This window comes from Protopterus annectens, chromosome 5.part1, assembly GCF_019279795.1.
Source record: "Protopterus annectens isolate FY-2018-M chromosome 5.part1, PAN1.0, whole genome shotgun sequence".
In the NCBI taxonomy this organism is placed as follows: Eukaryota; Metazoa; Chordata; order Ceratodontiformes; family Protopteridae; genus Protopterus; species Protopterus annectens.
In genome coordinates, this window is record NC_056736.1 from 269,213,833 (window position 1) to 269,234,675 (window position 20,843).

The following is a 20,843-nucleotide window of genomic DNA, read 5'->3' on the forward strand; positions in this document are numbered from 1 at the left end:
ATACTGGTCTTGCCTCCAGAGGCTATATGCAAATGTGGCATTCCAGTGACACGGCTGTTACTTATTAGCCATGTGCACATCCTCAAAACTTTTCTCCATCATAGGAATGGTATAGTAAAGTGATTAAAAAAATAGCTCTACCATGCTAGTTGGGGAGTGAAGAGTGAAGCAAAATTCCTACTTCATCTTTTGATTTCATACACAAAGTCAATCCAATGGCAGGATCAGGGGTATTGGCCTTGTGGGAGGTTAGTACTGCAAAGCTGTGTGTGTGTGTGTGTGTGTGTGTGTGTGTGTGTGTGTGTGTGTGTGTGTGTGTGTGTGTGTGTGCATTTGCACATGAGCATGTTTGTGTGTGTGTGTGTGTGTGTGTGTGTGTGTGTGTGTGTGTGTGTGTGTGTGTGTGTGTGTGTGTGTGTGTGTGTTTCTGTGTGTGCCTTTGTTTGCATGTGAGTGTGTCTGTGTGTGCATGTTTGTAGGTGCCTGTGCAGGGTCTATATTAGATAATCGAACTTTCATAGTTCAAGTATCATATAATCGACACCATATGATCGAATTTTTGAAAGTTCGAATGCTTTAACGCAGATCTCCATACAGCGTGGAATGGGAAGATTTACCTTTTCTGCACTGTAGTGCGATCTCTGAGTTTGTATATTTAAAGAGCGAGGGGGCTGTGGGGGGCACAGCCCCCCACCTAAGGGGTGCATGGGGGCTTCCCCCAATTAAAATGTTCAGATAGCTTATTTGTGTAGTTTGTTGTTTTTATTAGATGTTTGAACTTTTAAATGTTCCATCATATGGTGTCGACCAAATGACAGTTGAACTTTTGAAAGTTTGATTATGTAATATAGACCCCGTGTGCAACTGTGCTGCATGGGTTGGTAGGGGAAGCACTAGTAAGGTTACTTAAAATAGCACAGTGTTTGATTCAGAGACATGATAAGCTAGAACTGAGCAGTTGCAGCAGTTTCATACAGCTTATCATGTTTCTGAATTACCATATATTGTTGTTGTACTGTTGGGCACTTGCTGTGTTTCCCACATAACAATGGAGGGGATATGTTCTTCAAAAGCAATATGACTATCCCAGACTTAAATTTAGTGCCATTAGCAGGCCATTCAGGATTGCAATATTCATGAGTGTTCTCTTTCACAGACATACTTGGTGTTCAAGTTTCCTATTTCTGTGTGGTGTTATGAAAAAGGTAAGGTTTGATGAGGGCAGGCCATCAATTTAGAATTAAAATATAGTAATAAGGAAGTAACGGTCAACATATTTTACTTTGAAAATTGGCTCAGGAAGTTTTTTTACTGTGTGGATATAAGACTGTCTCCTCACAAAAGCTCTTTTTGAGCTGGTATTTACTCTCATTGGGATAGGTAGAGGATTGACAGCAGTTCACTTAAATTATCAGTTTGGAATATTCAGTATTTGTTGGTGAACAAGCCACATTAGTTTGTTCATTGGGACTTGTAATGGGCCGGAGTCTGTAAGTTCTGTCTCCTTTTAAAAGCTCTTTTTAGAGCTGGTATTCAGTGGTGGTTGGTAAAGGATTGACAGCATTTCACCTTGGTACTGTTCAACAAAGTGAAAACAGTTTTACTAGCTCTGGTTTTTTTTTCACCAGTTTTAAGCTGATTTACGAGTATCGGAAGTTCACGGAGGCACTTGGTAGCTTTTTGACTAATTTGTCTTCTTGTTAAAAAGGAATTTCAAGTTTACACTGAGAATTGTATCACTATTACTACACAGGGATCTATAAATAATTATGTGAGCATATACCCCACACCAGAAGATGTCAACATGCTAACTACAACCTTACAGGAAGTTATCCTGAAGGCGCAATATTTACTGAAAAGAATGAAAGGAAATGGTGAAATGCGGATACACCATTACAACAGAAATGGTTCGGACAACTCATCTAATGATGAGGGTATGTTAATAAGTGAAGAAGTATTTAGAAATGGCATGCCATTGATGGACTTTTTGGAGAAAAAGGACAGAGATCCATTCACCGATTTGAACAACAGTAGCAGTCTTTCTAGAGATGCCAATATATTTATTAAGGACACACCGGATTTTAAAAAAGGTACTGAAATTTAAGACTTTAATATGTGAAAACCAGTATCTTACTAAATGTGTAGATCTGGGGATTGTACTGCTAGGTTTAAGAGTTTATGCATTTCCTAATGGGGCCAAGTTTGATAATGGTTTATTCACTAAATTGATGGAATTATATAATAATACTGGCTGAAAGTGCTTAACTTGCTTATACAATGGAATAGTGAACAAATGAATGTTTTGAAAGCTGACATTAAAAAATTGGATAGTGCTATCAGAGAACATCCGATAATACATATACATTACCGTTTGTTTAGTAATTTAGAAGAAAAGTTAATAAGCATGTAGACCATAGTGATTAAGAAAAAGAAAAAGTTATTAAGAGACATCAATGCTTATCAGCAGAAGTAAGCGTATTTAGTTGACAAAAAAAATCAATAGGAACAACAATTTTATGAATAGGAAGAACTCACATTATAAGGTAAATTCCTTATACAGACCTGATTTGTTTTCTGATGGAAACAAGACCTTAGTTAAAAACTACAATCAGAATACTAACAGTAGAGAGATTCTAACAAGTGTTTCTAGCATTAGTAGTGAAGAAAATTCTCCTTTTACCACCCAAGTAAGCGGGAACAGCAGCCCCCCTCCCAATAAGGAGGCATTCACAGTAGTGGGAAAGAAAAAAGGAAAGACCAATGGACGTTAGCTAGTTTATATGAGATTTTCAATTTAAGTGACAGAACATTCACTAAAGATGAAATAGAAGTTCTCAAAAAAGGTTTTTCATTTTTACCAGCACATAGGGCTAAGATTGCAGATGCTGTACTGGATTTTAAGTTATATGTCAGAAAATTAAATCTGAAATATCTTTATCATGACATGCCTACTAGTAACACCAGTCAGTGGAAAAAGAAAAGTAATAATAACCCACTGCTGGTTAATATGTTGAATACCTTTTCTATGATTTGTGAGAATGACATTTACAGCTTACACAATTTTGGTAGGTTTAATAAATTTAATTTTGATAGAAATTTGACAGAAAAACAATCTGTTGCTTTGAAACAGTTAATGTCTTATAGTGACATCAGATACATGAAAACAGGCAAAGGGCAGGACCTGGTCATTATGAATGTTGTCAAGTATAACAAAATTATAGGTAACATGTTGGCTGATAGAGATAAATACAAAAAGGTTTCTAGAGATGTAGTTAGAAAGAAGTTTCAAGAAGTTGATTTAATATTATTAGATTTATTACATCAACAGTGCATCAGAATTGATCTTTTTGAATTTCTTAATGTTGAACAGCCACAATTGGGGACTTTGTTTGGTATTCCCAAAATACATCAGGATGCTGAACACCCCACATTTAGACCTATAGTGCTTGTTCCACATAGTAAAACATCAAAAATGTCTATTTATTTAGATGAAATACTTAATCCTATAGTGCAGAACAGTAAGTGGTTAATGAAAGTCTCATGGATGTTTTTAGATGAGTTAAGGTTATACGAATTTCAGGGGGATGAGGCCATGTCGTGCACATTTCATATTTGTTCATTATACACTGCAATAGAACAAACAGAAGGTATAGAATTTATGAGGCTTTACTTAAATAGACACAAGAATTGTCTTAAACAAGACATTTTTGTGGTTTGTCAGCTTATGGAACTGGTGTTAATGAATATTTTTTTTATGTTTGGAGAAGGACTTTACCAACAAACAAGTGGGGTTGTGATGGGTGCACGTGTTGCACAAGTGTTCGCCAACTTGGTTGCGTGTTGGTGGGAACTCGAATTTCTCACAAAATTAGAATTGTTTAAGTTTGTACGGTGCTATAAACGATATATTGATGACCTGTTTTTTTATTTGGGCAGGTAGTAGAGAACAGCTTGTGGATTTTGTCAGTGAACTTAATAGGACGGTGACTTGGCTTAAATTTACCATTGGTAATGTTGGAATGGAAGTAAACTTTCTTGATGTTAAAATAAGTATTGATATCAATAAAAGAGAATTTAGTAGTAACATCTATCGTAAAAGAAAACATTCACTAATAATTACTTACAGTTTGAAAGTTTTCACCCAAAATATATGAAGATCAATGTCTTTAAAGGACAAGTTATAAGGCTCAGTAGGATGATCAGTGAAGAAAATAATTTCATTAGTGAAGTAAATTTTCTTAGACAGTTATTGATTGATAGAGGATATGACCAAAGGGACCTAGATGAAGTTATTGGTTACATTACAAAAAATAGAGGGACTAGGTTTTTCCCTATTTTAAAAGTTGGATTTCAGACCAATGCTATACATAAGTGTAATGGAGTAGGGGAAGAGATGTTAAGGTATGCTTTTCCTGTACCTATGAGTATTGATGGGCCTAAGATCAGAGAAATAGTGAAAATTGGAAAATCATTTTAGGGAATGAAGAACTAAGTAAAGTAGTGGAAGTCCAGCTGAGATTTATAAATAAAAAAGCTAAAAACTTGAAGGAACTGTTGGAAAGTGGACCTAAGTGTGAAAAGAAAAATGATAACTTTACCTGTTTTGGTACATTCTCATGTACTAATTGTACTCAGTGTAGGTTTATGATGGGAGTACATAGCTACCATTTCAAACACTTGAGTTACACCTTAATAGCAAAGGGACGATACGATTGCCAAAGTGAGGGGCTGGTGTATCTTGCAGTGTGCTCCAGCTGTGAGAATTTCTATATAGGTAAAACTATTAGAAAATTGAATCACAGAGTTAGAGTGCATGTGTTAGCCATTAAAAAGGAGGATCTAAGTAATGTATTGGCCAAGCACTCAGTGAAGTGCACACATTTTAAGAAAGTTACTTTCTTTGTAGTAGAAAAAGTTAATAAGGACAAATTTATTGGTCCTTTTAATTATTTTTTAGAAAATATTGAGTTAAAATTTCAAATTTTTCTAAGGGCGGATATAAATCCAGGTATAAATTATAAGATTTCTGTGAAAAGTCACTTGAATTATGTCAATAATTAATTATAAATATTATATATATATATATATATATATATATATATATACATATATATAAATGTAAATTTTTGATAGGTATGAATAGGTAACTGTTATTTATATATTCATATTTGTATTTATATGGTTAAGTAAATGTTTGTATGTACACATTTTTACTTGGTCTTTCACTTTATATTAATTGTGTATCAATTAGGGAAATTATGTCATAATGGATGGTTTTATAAAAGGTAATGGCTGTAATTGATTTTTAGTTCTGAAGAAGTTTTGTAATAAATGGGACGAAAGTGCTCAACTTTATTCTGGCTCCAGTGTGGTTTGTTTTATTAGAATTAAAAGTTGTTTTCCTATATTCAGCACTGCTGACTCATTTTAGTTCACTTATCTACTGGATATAGAAGCTGTGATGTTACAAGCATTTCTTTGTATCTTTAAATAAAAAATAATAATAATGTTGTTGTTGTTGTTGTTGTGTCTTTTGGCTTTTCCCGGTTAGGGGTCGCCACAGCAGAACTCCGGTCCGCTAATGATTGGCAGTAGATTTTTACATGCCGAGTTGCCAGCTCTGATGCACAACCTTCAATGAAGGTACGCCCATTCACACATGTCTCCACACAGAAGATGCCTTAGCTGAAAATCGAACAGGACTATGTCTTACTGTGAGGCGACAATGCTACCACAGCACCACTGCAAGTATTTTCTTTATGCATGCCCAGCACCAACAATAATGTTGTGATATGACACGTGGCTGAGTCTGTTTTTGTATGCTCAGTATGTAGTAAATGTCTAATATCTTAGTACAGCATCATGGGTGCACACTATGCATGTATACGCCAGTCCAGCCATTGGGATATAAGCTCATGGTTTAATTTACTACACCAGATTACTGCACTATCAGATAAAAGTTTTTCATAGCAGGAATGCAGAAAGTGAGTGGCAATGTTTCTTCTTATAAGTTACATACTAGGCAACTAAGAAGATACGGGCACACTAAGGGGAAGGTATCATAGTGTCCTAAAACAAGTATGGGAGCCTGCAGGTTCAAAATAGCTTAAGGCACAAGGCACACTTAATTCTCCACTTCCCCCTTCATTACCAGCCTGATAAGGTAAGGGTGCATGTGCTAATAAATGCTGTAGCTACTGTTTGTTTGCAGACAAACATAAAAGAACTTACTATGCATTTGTTGGATGCTGCAAAGACACTGGTCCTGGGCAGTGCCTTGCCTTCATTAGGAATGATGACTAGATAGCAAGACAAGATAATAGGATTTAACAACTGGCTACATAATTTATGTCATTCTAAGGGGGTCAAGTATCTGTCAGTCTGGGATGAGATGGTAGATAAGACTTCCTGTTTTGCCAGGGATGGCTCACACCTTGCATGCCAGAGTTTCTGTCTCAAACTCAAACTTAAACAGCTTCATAGCAGTACGACTCAAGGCTAGGAGTCTAAAATAGAAAAATGCCAGAACCTGAGGCTCTTCTGCAACTCAAGCACATTCATCTTTGTGTAGTTATTGAAACATAACTTCACTGCAATGATAGCATGCCCTCTGTGCCAATGTTTACCACCTATCATTCCTTCAGACCCTTGGATATCTGTAGGATAGTATCTATTAAAACATTACCTCACATGAAATTACACAGGACCCTCATTCGGAGCTCCAGGAGATCCAAATCACTCTTAACAAATCCAGCTATTACCTCATTGCTAGCTACAAATACCCATCAATTTCCTCCAAAAATCCTAAACAATTACCTCAACTCCATTAAGGCATGCAATATCAAATCAAGCATCTTCTTGATGGGGAATTTCAACTACCCAAATAGTGACTGGCACTCTTACACCTCTAAACATAGTTATGCTCAGTGTTTCATAGTCATGGTAAATACCAGTGCACTGGAGCAAGTTGTATAACTAGAGGTTTTAATATGGTCCGCACCAAACTAGCCCCTGCCTGTTCCCACTCTGCATCTCCTCATCCCTGATTAGTCTGACCGGAAATTGGTCACCTTCTCTGTCAGGCCTAGTTGTACTACCCCCATCTGCAAATGAGACTGTCTTTAGGGATTTTCTTTTGAGCAAATCTACTTCAGGTAATATAAAACTTATGCAAAATTACTAATAATCCCTTGCAACTAAACCCAGTTGAGAAGGAAGGCTGCTGCATTCACATCTGCCTTTTACCAGCACCTAAACAGCTGCATATAAATGTCTAAATGTCAGTACCTATTGTCCTAAATATAATAGTAAAGTCAAAACTAAACCACTCTGGTAGAACTCTATTATAAATAAATTGTATAACAAAAGAAGGAAAATTATGAAAAGTTGCAAGAAATTCCTTTCCCCTACCTCAAAATCACACTGAAACATTTCACTAAGGTATTAAAGAACACTGTTAGAAAATATAAAGCTGAATATGAACATAAGGTTGTCACTGATACCAAAGGAAAATGCAAGCCTTTCTTCTGCTGTGTCAAAAAATGAAGGTATGATCTCCAACAATAGTCTGAGCTCATTCATACCAACATCACACATTCTGATCTCAAGGATATAGCCAATATATTAGCTGACATAATTAGTGCTAACTTTACCACACTTACCCACAACATTGACCCCATTATCCCTGAGAATTTAGCTTTTCTTGAAATAACTTTGGAACAAATCTGGGAAAGGCATAAAATAATACTTCCATGGGAGCAGAAAACAACCTGTGTCAACTATGTACTGTCTGAGAATTGCTCAGCTTCAGTTTAATACAGGATTTGTGTCAAATGCCTGAAGAACAGTCACTGTGACTCTCCTTCACAACAATGGCCCCTCTACAGACCTAGGTCATAGCAGGCCCTTAAGCCTCACCACCCTTATATGCAAAGCAATGGAAGGTATCATCGCAGAACTCATTTAAGCAGATACAGGCAACTTAACTGAACTAGACCCCACAAAGTTTAATTTTGTGAAAGGGGTCCTGTTTCCTGACCCAAGTAAGCTTCTTTGAAAAGGTTACATTGGTTGTGGACAGTGGCCACTTCATGCATACTGCTGATCTTGACCTGGCCAAGGTTTTTGATAGTATTACCCACACTAGAAATGTTGAAATTTAGATAAACTTAACTTACCCCCCCCCCCCCGTACATTTTCTGCTGGATTGAAATTAGCTGTCCAAAAGATTCCAGGTTGTAAAAGTTGCAGATAAGCTCTCTGAATGTAAAATTGTAACAAGTAGTATGCCATATGAATCCATGCTAAGTCCTCTCCGATTTGGCATTTATTTTGCATACATTCAATCCAGTTTTCTGGAATTGGGGTTGGCCAAGTCTGATAATGACTGCAAGCTGGGTACTGTTATCCATTTATCCTCTCATACTAAATGGTCCCAGCAAGTATTGGAATGTGCGCATATATGGTGAACTGAAAATCATCTCAAGTTATATGGAAAATGTGAAGCATAGCAACATTCAGCAACAAAGCTGCTCTAAACCTCAATGGTACTCCTATTTAGACAGAGGTCACAGGGCACCTGGATACTTTTGTGAACAACTATCTCTCATTCGATCATCATGTTTCCACCATCATCAGGAAATCCTTCTATCTGGCTCAGATAATTAGCAAGGGAATATCTTCAAGAGCCAAAGGAGTCATTCTACCCCTGAATTCTTCCCTTATCAGACACTTCACTGAATACAATGCCTCCTTTGGTATGTACAAATCCAAGTTTATGGCTCAGCAGGAAAGGCTGCAAAGATTTCTAATCAAGAAAATTAAAGGTTTTAAATCCTTCAACTATCCCAAAAAAATGGCAAAGACTGTCCTTATACTCAGTAGCCTACCTGCTGCTCTGAGGTGAGCTGTGACGAAGACTTATATGGATCACATTGAATGTGGTCATAAAGGGTCATTATTTCTCTCATGCTTTGCTTGCAAGTACATTAGGTCTGCCTCATATATCAAACAGCCTACAGTGGACTGTAATATCAAGTTTGATTTCTATGCAGATTGCTGAAGCACAAATGTGGTATGTTCTATGTTGGTAAAACCATTTGAACCTTGCAGGAAAGGATATTAAGAAATATAAAGACACTAATGCTCTTGCCAAAAGTTAAAAACACAGATTCTAACTATTCTTTTAAATTTCTTGTACCAGCCTACGAATAAGAGGTGGCAACATGATGAACAAGCCAAAAGTTAAAAACACAGATTCTAACTATTCTTTTAAATTTCTTGTACCAGCCTACGAATAAGAGGTGGCAACATGATGAACAAGACTGAGCAGTGCAAGCTAAAATGTATTATTACGTTGAGAGCAGATAAGCATCCCAGTTTTAATGACAATTTATCTTTAAGACCAGTTCTTAGATCACATGATCTGTGTCATTGATTTGATCTGTTTCAGTAGGATTTTTAAATGTTTTACTTATATATAGGTTCTGTATTTGGTCTGAAGAAGAGATTAAGTTTGTGAAAGCGCTTACCGTTTTTTTGTCTTTTAATAAATTATTTGTAGAGACTGTGTTGGTCAGAAAATTCATTTTTAATATACCTTGCTATTTTGTTCGTAGACGACCTTTGTTCACCACTTCTATTTTTATTTCTTTTGACACTAACCTCACTGCAAGTATTATTGACAAACTTAATATAAAGAATCACATCATCTACTGGATTGCAAATTAGCTATTCAAGTAGAATTGATGCCTGCAGAAAGGAAGCTAATTACTCATTGGGTCTTTGGCCTTGATCTAGTTCACAGACACTTCAGGCAAGTGAAAAGTGAGTTTTATAAACTTGCTGCATTCGGATTTCCTTTTAATCATTATTTGTAAACAGTTTTATCTGCATGTGGTACTATGCTGCACACTGGTAAGAAAAAGACATTTACAAGTAAACGTCACTTTCCTTTCCTCCTTCCCAGATTATTTCACTCATGACTTGCAACTAGTAAAAAAAAATAACTAAATAAAATGTGATTACCATAAGGGTTAGCAGTATGTCAGTTCATTTTTTTGTAAGTATAATTGTATATTATATTGCAGGCTAACAAATTTCAAGTTTGTGCAGATGGGCAATAGTCTGAAGAAGTCAAAATTTGTGCTGAAAACCTTATTTGTTTAATAAATTTCATAATGTTTATTAACACTTAATTTTTATTTACATATCTTTTCATCATCTAACAATCTCAACCTGTGTTGCATATCTGTTTCTTTTGTCACATACTCCACACATATTTGCACATGTGATATCAGACATTTTGGATCTATTAAATTTTACCTTCTACTTGTTAAAATTCTGCTATGGATTGATCTTGTAACAGGGAATCCCCTTCCACAAAAACAGGAAAGCTGACTCTTGGTTGTTCAGTCTTTTCATCCCCAACCAACCTTCTGTGTCCAAGCTTTCTATTATTACATCCTGGGTCACCACCAAAAGAGGTGAGCTCTCTGTCTTTGCACAGATGAGCTGAATACAGCAAAGAAATGGAATGAGTTGGGCAAGAGTTTGTAGCAGTTTGTAATCTATTATGTTTTATAACGTTCCGTATTTATTGCCTGATGTATTTATGTTGGCAGGTTTCCTCTTCTATTATTTCTTGCTGTCTGTACTTTCCTTTCATTGCTTTGTAGTACACCTTTTGTTCCAGAAAAGTAGAAATGAATTTGATGCTATATCTGAGCTTTTACTAAAAGAGATAATAAATAAACTAATGCAAAGCACAACTGTCAGAACAAGGTAAGAGATTACATTGTTGAAACACTGATATAAAACTAATAACTAGAATAATTAATAAAATACCTTCTAGACAATTGGTTGAGAAGAAGGCAATGTTCGTGCTTTCCAGTGGATTTTCATGAGAGAAGTCAGGTGATCTTAACTGAGGCTCAGATTCACCAGTAAGTGAAGAATTGTCCACCTGTAGAAATATAGAAAAATGTAAATGGATGCTTTGGGGTGTGCTTTATTTCAAATTGTTCTTCTATATTTTATATCCATAAAAGACAAACACTAGATAAAAACATTTGGATTTTTATATCACAAGCTTGAACGAGGTATAAGAGATAGAGAAGGAATGGATGAATTAACCCTGATCTGCTGAATCATTGTGTATTCTTGCCTTTATCTGCATTTATGATTTTTCTCCAACTACATCTATTCAGATAGTTGTAACTTTCTTAGCAACTGTTACAATTGTTGATGCAGTCTCCCAAATATGTTATTATAACTTTGTTTCCCACATTGTTATCTGAATGTGACTACACTGTTTATATAGTATGACATGTCATTTCCAAAAGCAAAGAGACAGGATATTCTGACCATTAAACCATCCTGGAAAATATTGTGTGTTTTTATTTAAAAATAATTTAATTCATGTCAACTTGCCAAAGGTAATTTCAGCAATTCTCAGTTGTCCAAAACAGTTTATCTGAAAAAACAAATTCAGCAAACCTAAAACAAAGATGCATTTTGCAGTGAACAAGACCCTTGCTCTCCCATGTGGGGAGAATTCTGCCCATTGCTTAACGTACATATGTTAACTGCTTGGCCACATTATAATGGGGAAAGGCAGGGTTGGTTTCATTCAATGCCGGTTTTCAGCAAACTGTTTTAGAAGTTTGGTTCTTGCAAGACTTACCTTGGTAGAGTTATCCAATTAATATTGATTAGGTTTCCACTACTCTGGCTACGGTTACAAGGAAAGACAATGGACTCAGTCTGGAAGACCATGGAAAGTCTGTGATTATGACTGATCAGCAGCTCTGCATTGTAAAGCTTATTTGGATGTGGCAGGTATATCAGCTTACACAGTAGTGTGCATTTACTGTATATGTTTAAGTCCATTCAATCCTGGTATATTATTTAGTGCCAGCAGTACAAACTTAAATCTGGTACTGTCACTTAATTGATAGTAGTGGAGTGGATCGTTAGATCCTAATCCCTATCTCTCATATTCTGGATACATCTATATGCATTGAAAGTATTAGCACTATGTAAACCAGTCATAAAATAATATTAATGTTTCAGAGGTGAGAATATCTTGACTGTAGCATTTCTGTCACTTTATTATTCATATGAACCAAATTTCAGAATTGACAAAATATGTAAAGAATTTGTATTTGTAAAGCAAAGACAAATATTTTCTAAAACATGTGAGGAAGAAAATATACACTGGTCATTTCTATTAATATATTTAGCTACATTTCAACCATTTCTTACTATATTCTTCTGCCTTAATGGTTTAGCATGCTCACAATTTATTGTCTGCATAGCTGATGTGCAGTCTTACTGCAAGGAGTGAGTCATGGAAAACTTTATTCAAAAATAACCAACATTACTGAAAGGATACTAGTGATTGTTACATGAACTGGCTTTCTTCAAATGATAAAGTACAGTTAAAATACCTAATTACATAGTTAATATCATTAAAAGGAGAAAAGGACATACAATTTTTATTTAGCCAGTTCCATTAACATACAGGGATAAAGCCCTGACTATGGCTCAGGAAACTTGAACCTGGTTAGTGGCTTGGACACCTGCTTGAGTTGGCAGAGATTAAAGAAAAACGATGAAGCAGAGACTGCTCACCTCTTGCAAGGGTGAAGGTGCTTGGGGCATATGTATAGGGGGATTCCAATGTTTTCTTATTGACTCAGTGCTGCAGTTTAGAGGGTGGGTATTTGGAGGAAACAACATCATGTAGATGAGAGTGTTTTCTGCATGACAGTATTATACAACCTTCTTTTGATCTCAGGAGTGAGGATCTAAAGTAGGAAATGCCACTTCAAATCACACTATGGGGTCTTCTTGCCTACTCCTGCCCCATTTGGTGGTGTTAGTTCTTGTAGAGCCTACTCATGGAGAATTGGAGGGCCTCCATACATAGCAGTGTCCCTAAAGGAGACCTTTCTGCTATAACTCAGAGAAGGAATGCTGTAACAGTGTGCAGGGCTACTGCGGACAGGGGATGAAGGTATCTGGCATGAAATAAAACCTGATATCAGTGACTATGACATGAAAAACAACCAAGCAGACAACAGAGGGCTTGTTGCCTATGGGACTACAAGAGGTAATATAAACTACGAGAGTAAAAGACAAATTCAACTATATTTTCTATAAAATATATATAATGAATCATCTTTTCCTCATAAGCCATATTTTCTTAACTATTAGTCATCTGTTTGAAACCTTTTTCTTATTAGTTTTTATTTGCCTGGAGATTGCATTGTGGTTCCGCTCATTATTGTTCATTTTAGCTAACAACAACACACACAGCTGCCAGCTTTACTGCAGTGTTTCAAAACATGTTGGCATTTTACATTTCTTAAAGCAGAGTTCAGCTTAGATGTTTTCTGTGGTCGCTTTAATGAGTGACTGAAAAATGATTAACAACTGGCACTAATAAATCAGGGGCTTCTGCACTTTTTGGATCTGTTAAGAATGTCCCTAAGAATTTAAGTTGTCCAATATACCTACAAAAAGAGGAAGCAGGCCAGGCAAAAACAAAGATAGAGATGCATTTAAATGTACTGCCTTTATTTATATTTTTTCCAGGGAAGGCCAACTACTGTTTCCTCATACTGTCACTGCTGAGTGTTATAGTACATGCTCAGAAAAAACAATGATAGTTTTGTGTGCTGTCCATAGCAGCAAAGACTGGTTAACAGGTAACTACTAGGATATCAGTCTGCAAACTATTATAAGCCTAGACAATAACCAGAGGTCAGAGTCAAACCCTGTATCTATACCTCTTAAATGTTACAAGAACTAATATATAGAAGGCATTATGCCTGTTATGGAGCTCAGTGACATAAGGGGCCCAGTTTACAGCTGCTGAGGGGATAACTCAGTGGTGCACTGATAGCAAATAGTGTAATAGAGACTTAACTATAGGTACCTCTAATATCAGGCAAAAATGTCAAAACATTTTTTTGAGTCTTGCCGATGATGTAGAGGGAAGGATAAAGCTCTGATTAAGCTCAGGTGACTCCTTTTTGATTAGCTGCATCGCAGATTCGCATTGAGGTAAGGATCATGGATGCACCTATCCTGGGAAGGGTGGGAGTGTACTGGGCATATCTTTAATGGCACTCATATAGAGGACGGAGCTCAAAGAATTGATACTGGACTTGCAGGGGAAGATTGAGAATGTGACGATTGGGTTTGACATGGGGACACATGCATATGGTTACTTCCCATTGCTCTGCCAGTCAAATCCACATCTCAGTACACTGAGAGAGGAAGATATGAAAATCCCTTGCCATGCTGAAGTATGACAGCTTCTGGCCTGGCCCATCTCACAGTGTGGTGCTGACCTTAGAGCCTCCACATGAAGCTGGGGTCTCCATTTTGCAGAAGCTCTTGTGTGAGCAACCTGCTGGAAACCAGGAGGCTAAAGTCCAAAGTTAGCAATGAGTGGAAAGGATAGAGTTAAATTTTTTTTGTCTTTTTTCTCATAATTCACATTCCCCATTCTACATTATATCTATTGTTTTGCACTGACACAAGTGTGAACAAATTCTTTGCCATGAGAAACAACTTCTTTGCCATGATAACAATAGTGTGCCACTTTTAAGAAAAAAATTACAAAGAAAGACAAGCATGCCAATCCTTTCATCCCAGAAACCTGTGAACAGAGCTTGCATATTCATGCCATGCACAAAAATCCTTCCTTCATAAAGTATAAAGAATTCTCTTAAAACATTCTCATGCAGAGGGCCTTACGAAATGTCACCCATTTAACTTGCACTTGTATGCTACAAGAGCTCCCAGACCAGTGCTTAATGTTCATACCACTGATACTGATCACAGGATACAGTAGCACTAATATTTCATAGATTGAGGTGGTAGAAAAATATACTGCATCTAAAGACCAGAATGTATAGCATCTCCACCTCACCCACTGTATGTGACATTACCGCCATCTCTTAGACAAATGTTACTCAAAGATATTTCCCTTGTTACTGCATGTCACCTCTTCCTTCTATTACCTAACATTTTTCACTTCAAACCATCTTGAACCACCGTTTATGCTCTGACTTGTTTTTCCTTGTTACTCAATACTCTCTTTAAAATGTTCCCAAAAATTAGTAACATACAAATCTACCTTTTAACCAGACTCCTCCACCAATATTTACCCTGTTTTACACACCTTCACTATCTGTTTCTCATCTTCATGTTCCACATCCCCTGTTGTCCTCACCTAATGATCTAAATTTGCTGTAAAATAAATTGCTAACGATTTTCCCATCACAGTGTGCTATACTTCCCCACCATGAAGATGTTTCACTACACAATGATGTGCCTCAGGATTCCCTCCTTATCTCCCTTGCTATACTCAATTTTTATTAACAAACAAAGTGTCCCACACATACCAATGATCTTATTTGCTTATCACATGGTCAACTGTAGAAAAAAAACACTACCACTCTGACAGTCAGAACTTCAAATTGACCTGTGCTCCCTTAACCAACAGCTATTCAACCAATATATATTTTTAACTTTTCCAAAACTCAAAACATTTTTTGCAGCTCTTCAAAAATAAAATTTCCCACTTTCTTATACACTAAAGATTTAAACAACACCCCAACAGAAGCAAAAACATCCTTCAAGTGTGTTGGGATTTTGCTTGGCCAAACTCGTAGCTTCCATTTATACATAGAAAAAAAATGAATACCCTTTTATTCAAAGCCAGGAAAAAAAACAGACCCAGCAAGAGCAGCAGTAGGTAAGGGAGACTGTCAGTTGCAACTCAGATATGACCAATGCATTTTAACCTCACCATCCAAGGAAAACACTTTCACAAAAGAAAACATCACAACTGCAATATGTTGCTCCATCACACCTTTTATCCCCACAAGTGCACCACTGCCTGACTCTTTCCTAAGCTAAATGACTCCTATCAAACTGAGAGCAGACATCTTACTGTTGGCACTGCTGTTCGTACTCCTACATCAGGAAGCATTCTTCCTCCTTGAGCTAACGGCATGACTAAAACCTCTTCCTTCAATCTCAGGCATCACATCCCTTCACCTCCCATACTGCAAGCACCAAAAGCCAAAATGCATTTTACAGATCATCCATTTTCTATTCTAGATCCTAAACTTTGGTAATCTCTTCCTACTGACATCAAAAGGCTCTACATATTCCTAGTTTAGACCATAGCTCAAAAAACATCAATAACCAAGCCCAATGCAAATTCTTTTAGACTGGTCATGTCTGTAAATCCCCCTCCTCCATTCTGTTCCTTCACTCTCCATATTCACTCTTATAAGTGATATACTGTTAAGATATTGCTGTAAAAATATATGTGACATCATCATACTAATCCATGGATTTATTATATTATTTTTCATAGGTTAATACTAGGCAAATTGTTCTGAAGGGATAATTAAAGCCTAGATAATAACCCAATGTCAGAATCAAACCTTGTACCATGTGTCTATAAGGGAAGCCCTTAACCATTATGCTAAAATCACCATGTTCTCATCTTTTGTGTACTAATCCCTTCAGTTCCATTGTAATGTTATTCACCTGGGTTGTGCCAAAACTGGTCCATTGTGATCTGTGCACTACCCTAGTAAACAAACATCGGTAAACATAAATGAAAAATAAAAATAGAAGTTCAGCAAGACAGGTAAAGATGACAGATGAAGGCTGAAGTATATTTTACATATAGATCTTATTCAGCCCTACAAATTAATCAGTCATATCAGCTTAAAACCTCCATGCTAACCCACAACAGTGGCACAAAGTGCATTGTATGACAACAGTTGGAAGTCTAAAACTAAATCTGTCCATTAGAACATCACAAATGAAATGCAGAAAACACATCTTCCAGAGAACAAGAAGGCATAATGAAGAAAATGATGATTTATGTACCTGCAAGTCAGTTATATGCCCATGTTAGCTTATTTATAATGTTAATTATAACAAAGAAGCATTAGGATTGAGAGACGTCATGAGGGGTAAAAACTCATCCATCTTATAATGCATTGCAATATGCATGCCTATGGCATCTAACCCATAGAAACATATTCATGAAGAAAATAATGAAAACATACAGTGCTAGGCACTGAGGTACTACCCCAAGAACAAGTGGCAACAAGGTTGAAGCAAAACAAACCTTGTACCTCCCAATCTACCATGAGTGAAAAGTAAGGTCATACTGATACAAACAGTTATGACCGCCCTATTTCTTCATCCCACCAAAGCCACCCTTAGGGATCCCAGTGATGAACCTGTTGGGGCAATTAATACATTATGCAAATGTCAGAAACCTTAGCAACATAGCAGTGCATTGTAGAGTGGAGGTTCACCTCATCTACAACCATCCCACCTTCAAATTCAAAAATGAAGTAACGTGATCAGAAGCAACCCCTACTCGATGTTCATAGGGATTAGCAACTAAAATCAAATGAATGAAGCATCCTGCTATCCAGTGAAAAACTTATCTTTGTACCTGTCTGTGTGGTGCAATGAGTAAGTGAAGTGAGCTCAGAAAACGAGAACACACAATGCTGAGTTCAATTCTATTTTAATTAATAGGAGTTGGTATAATGGTTCATGTGTTTATCATACAGATACAAGGTACAGAGCGTCATTCTCACCTTTGAAAAGGAAATTGGCTAGGCTTAAAAAAAATGGCCCACAAGGGAAGCTAGCCTAATATTTACCTATGAACCTATGAGAAGTAGGAGCATGTAACTCTGTTTCCTACAAGACATTCTCTGATTCAGCCTGATGGATCTTCTACACATTCACAAAACAAAAAGTACAACAATTACCTGAGCGGAACCTTATCTGTGACATAAAAGAAACATATTGGAGGCACAGGTATATGTTTCAGGGATAACCCCTTCCCTGAAACAGTCTTCCCATTCATGGCAAACAGAGCTCTTCCCTAAGCCTATTCAAATGCAATTTGGACCAACAGAATGGAAATTGCAAATTCATCCCGGTTTGTTGCCTGTGACCCTTATAAAAGGGGGCAGTTTGTAGATGTCCTATGGCACAGGCATATATATCAAAGTTATTCTAATCTGTGGGCATTGATAAGTGGGAAAACTGGGGGCACAAATGGCTAGGCATAAAAAGGCTCTAGAGCCCTTAACCTAGTAACCTCCTATGATCCTATTATCCTATAATACGTAAAACATAATAATGATGCTAGGTAATCTTAAAGTTCAAAACATACTGTTTGTCTAGATGTGTCCATTACCAAAGAGAGGCATCTATGGTTAAAATCCATGGCAGGACTTTCATGTAAACTATAAAGGTCAGAAATATAGCTCTTTAGCAAAGGCAGAAATGTTCTCTTCTCTTCTTTCCACAATCACAGAAATTATTGCTCACTCAATTAAGAATTCCATTAAACTGAAATTTTTCCTTAGTCCAGGCCTTGAATAACATCATTTTATTGTCCTTAAAGGTTATGAGCTATGCTAGCCTTAAATTCCACTTTGATAAATCTTTCTTGAATATATCCACCTCAGAAGAATGCTGTTTTCCTCAGCTTGATTCCTAAGCATTTCTATCATGCCCGCCTTTTCCATCGAATTTTCAGAAGTCTTTTTTTTATTTTTCTGGCCTGGAACACTATGCCCCTTCCTGACACTTTTGATATGCTCACTCCCACTACATTTTGAAGTTGCAGTGGTAGCTCTGATGAGAGCCATGCTGATGTGAGCCACCATCAGTAACATAAACATTACTGGAGTGAGGAGTTCATTAAAGATGGCAAAGAAGTGACAGCATTGTAAGTGAACTCTGCAATGAGGATAATATTTTGACAGGAAAGTGTAAGACTTCTCACAGGAAAAGAAGAGGAAGTTATACTCTGTAAGTTAATCCTGGTCAAAGAAGTATTGTTAAATAATATCTTCATCAGAATACCTTTCAGAGAAAATTGACTCTATTACAATTAAAACTGAGTATATCAAAACTCTCTCATGGAGATATCTCAATAAAAAGGACTTTCAGCAGGTATTGTCATGTATTCGAGCACTTAACATTAAAACTTATAATTTTCAGAGCAAACTTGAGAGTCTTTAGGAAAACAGTTTGAAACAAGCTAAAATATGAAAATTCATTATTTAAAAGCATAATATTCAGATTTTGGAGATGGAAATACTATTAAAGGATCTTTACGGAATAATGAAACAAGAAGGAATCATACTAAGTTTTTGATGAAACAGAATACTTGGTTAATAAATAAAATAAAGACCTGGAAAACAGACAGCATAGGAACAACTTAAATATATTTGAAGTGACAACAAAGATTGAAGGATATGACATTTTATGTTCCCTTACTTATTGGATTCCTAAGATATTAAATCTTCAGGAAGGTTTAACCTATGGAAGTGAAAGGGTACAGAGGGCTATTGGAAAATATTTATCAACTAAACCTAATACCGGTCATAGTTCTACAGTGGTGAGTTTTTTTTTTCTACCTGGATAAATAATTAGTCTTCGGATCAGCCTAGTCAAAGTCACTAATAAAAACTGGGCAAACATTATTAGATATGTTAATATCTTTGTTTCTAAGACCATGGAAAGAAGGGAGCAGTGTTGGCCATTAATAAAAATTCTGAAACAAAATAATATTAAAGCTGACATTCTATGTCCATCTATAATTAAAATATTTCTAACTTTGGCTCCAGGCATCATCAACACACTGGTAGATGTAACATCCTATGCCAAGAACAAAAACTTAATTTCTTTCACTGAAGACATGGATTGGTCTAATACCTCATTAAAAGAACATAATATAAAAGCAAGTGGAATGAAGTTGCTAGTAAAATAAAAACAAATCTATATCAACATCTCAAGCACGTAAAGAAAATAAAAATAGTTACATTTAATCGTATTTTTCTTAATAAAGGCAACAACAGGGTGTTCTTTATTAAAAGTCAAATGCATGGGCAAATTTCATGATAAAAATTCACAAACCTCTGTGAGGATATGGTGGACAAACACATTGAGTGAACAGAAATTGTCTTGGGGCTGCATATAAAATATATCATATAGTTAACTCGAACAATTAATAAATGTAATAAATGCCTAATATTTAATTCTCATTCTGATTTTAATTCTCTAATCTAACAGTTATCTCTAACATCACTTAATAAAACAATTCTGAATAAGCTACAAGAGGTCTCAAATGACTGGTGCCAGATCACACTAATAACAATGTTGTGGTGCTTGGGCACCAGGTTGATAGAAACCTGACTTTTGACCACCACGTTTTCTCCGTTTATGCAATCTTTTTTTTTACATGCCTCATTAGTAAGGGTATCTCATCCAGGGACAAGGATGTCATAACATCCCTGTATTCTTCCTTTACAAGAGCAATTATTTTTTTGACAAAAAGGTCAAAGGACTGAGTTCATTTAGTTATCCAAACAGACTAAAAAGCTTCTTGCTTTCCTCTGTCTCTCACTGGCCACTATAAATTTCCTCACTGGCTTGCTTTCCAGGCTAAGAAAGATCCTGCTTTAGGACTTTCTCACCCACCTCAAATACTGGTTATATTTAAATCACTCACTACAAAGACCACAGCCTTTCATTATCAAACAATGTAGTTCAACAAGACTACAAATGGATGGATAGCCATGAATGTACTCCTTAAGTAAGTAGCATAGCCTTCATCAAACCGGAAGGAAAATCCACATACTAAACTTTCCCAGCTGGATGGCTAAGATCTAATATTGGTTACTCAAGTCTACTTGTCTAAGAAGAGCAGCCGATTTAACTAAGAATTCCATTTGCAAAAATATATTCAGTATACATATTAAATC

General features: G+C 36.3%; 1 protein-coding gene across 1 annotated transcript in view; it reads right to left on the reverse strand.

The window, feature by feature from the left end:
• LOC122803366 (sodium/potassium-transporting ATPase subunit alpha-1-like) overlaps positions 1 to 20,843 on the reverse strand; it is a 577,066-nt gene that overhangs the window by 443,328 nt on the left and 112,895 nt on the right. The window contains exon 7 of the mRNA XM_044072943.1: positions 10,846 to 10,963. Within this exon, the coding sequence (XP_043928878.1) occupies positions 10,846 to 10,963 (118 nt within the window). The remainder of the gene's footprint in view (positions 1 to 10,845; positions 10,964 to 20,843) is intronic.